A 1,854-nucleotide genomic window follows, 5' to 3' on the forward strand; every position below is an offset into this window, starting at 1 on the left:
CTCTTCCGAGCCTTGCGCAGGTTATGGTACCTGCCCCGTGTCTCCTTCCCAAGGGGAGAATAAAACCATCTCCATTTGGGAGGCAGACGAGTCAGGATACAGCAATGTGACCTTTGTAGTTGGCATTCAAGGAAGATAGGAAGACCTGCGAGATGAATCGTGTTATTTTAGCATTCTATCTCTTACAGAGCCAGGTGACATCGTGGTGACCCGGGAAGCATGCGGCTGTGGCACTGGGGGCCCTGAAGACTGTCTGGTTTGCAGAGAGGAATGCTACGGTGGTCAGTGCATTTGGAAGGTGGGCCGCGGAGGGTGAACCACGCGGCCGTGGCCGTCGGGCACAAGGTCTATTCCTTTGGCGGCTATTGTTCTGGAGAAGACTATGAGACTCTGCGGCAGATTGATGTCCATGTTTTTAATGCAGGTAAATGTGTCTTTGTGTTGCGCAAAGGAGTGGCTTGCTGGGCTTGCTTATTAGTTTTCTTGCCCACTGCTGCTTAACATATTGCACTGTAACACGCTGTCTGACTCTGATTTCCAAAGAAGCTATCCGTGTAGATGGGGGCCTCTTCCTTTGTGCAGCTCTGTATTTTCAGCTTCAGGGGTAGGGCACAGAGGGGCTGTAGTTCCACAGACACCTAGGATAAGGACTCACAAGAAGTAACTCCATAGCCAGTGGCCTATTTTGTCTTTGTTCTCTGTGAACACTAACTCAACTAGGTGCAAAGAGGTGATGTTTAGCTGGCTCAGGTCCCCCGTCCAGTTTGCGTAACCATGTTCAGCTGCCCTTAGTGTGGAAGGGGTAGGGTGGGAGCCAGTGCCCTCAGTTAAATCTCCCAAGTTTGGACTCCTGAGCTGTTTCCCTGTTGGGGCAGCTGACAACTGCTGCCAGCATGGTGGAGTCAGTAGGGGCACGTGGCTGGGATGGAGGCCTTCCCGTTTTGGCAGCAGTTATTGTGCAGATTCACAACATGGCTTAGAAAAGCAGCTGGAGCTGGAGCCATTTGTGTAGGGTAGCCAGTATCTGTCAGGAGGCTGAATTGGAGCCATGACTGTGCTGGGAGAGGCTGTATTTCTGGATTCAGTGCTCTTTGAATCGAAGAGGTTACTGAGCTGGTCCATGAAGTACTTCTCTGTAATTAGGCAGGTGGTTGAAAAACTGCACAGATGCTTGGATGGGTCCAGCTGAACAGAAACAAGAGTGGAGAACCAATGACCAGTTTTCCAGACGGGACAGCATGCCGAATGCTGTCCTAACAGGCACATGGCATGTAGATAAAACTAGTTTGTCTGTAAGAATTCACTCCTCTAAATCTGACTGTAGAGAAGACTGACTTGTGTGGTAAGTGGGTAAAGGCATTGGTAACACAGGGCTGCCAGTGTGACCTGCCCACAGCGTAGCGGGGAGTGTAGCTCAGGATCTAGTGAACAAAGACGGTCATCTCTGGATAGAGAGACTGGACTCTTACACTCAAGACAGTTGAACATTGTAGGTTGTAAAATGTGCTAGTGGAGCACCACTCTTATGGTGGAAGCATAATTACTGTGCTCAAAGGAATGCTCTTGCATTGTCTTGCCTTCTTACCACTCCCAAATATTCAAGTGTCATGATGCTGCAGCAGTCATGTGGGAGGTGACACTGGCTTCCCAAGCCCTTGCTCAGTTAGCATTGCCAGGTTCCGGTGGTAAAGCCAAGGTACCAGATTTTGAATCATCTCTTTCAATCTGCCAAAGAGGAAGACTGTGTTTTAGGTAGGAAACATCCCATCTAGCTTGACTTTAAGCATTGGCCGTGCTTCCTCAGTGCCCTTTCTGCCTCTGGGGTAGATGCTCCCCTTTTAAGATGCCTGACCC

At 49.8% G+C, this 1,854-nt stretch overlaps 1 protein-coding gene across 1 annotated transcript in view; it reads left to right on the forward strand.

The window, feature by feature from the left end:
- Positions 1-184: 184 nt before the first annotated feature.
- Positions 185-1,854, forward strand: part of KLHDC3 (kelch domain containing 3) — a 14,674-nt gene continuing 13,004 nt past the window's right edge. The window contains exon 1 of the mRNA XM_009710363.1: positions 185-424. Coding sequence (XP_009708665.1) covers positions 271-424 — 154 coding nt within the window. The 5' untranslated portion in view covers positions 185-270. The remainder of the gene's footprint in view (positions 425-1,854) is intronic.

The sequence above is a fragment of the Cariama cristata genome, unplaced genomic scaffold, assembly GCF_000690535.1.
Source record: "Cariama cristata isolate BGI_N322 unplaced genomic scaffold, ASM69053v1 scaffold26450, whole genome shotgun sequence".
NCBI lineage: Eukaryota > Metazoa > Chordata > Aves > Cariamiformes > Cariamidae > Cariama > Cariama cristata.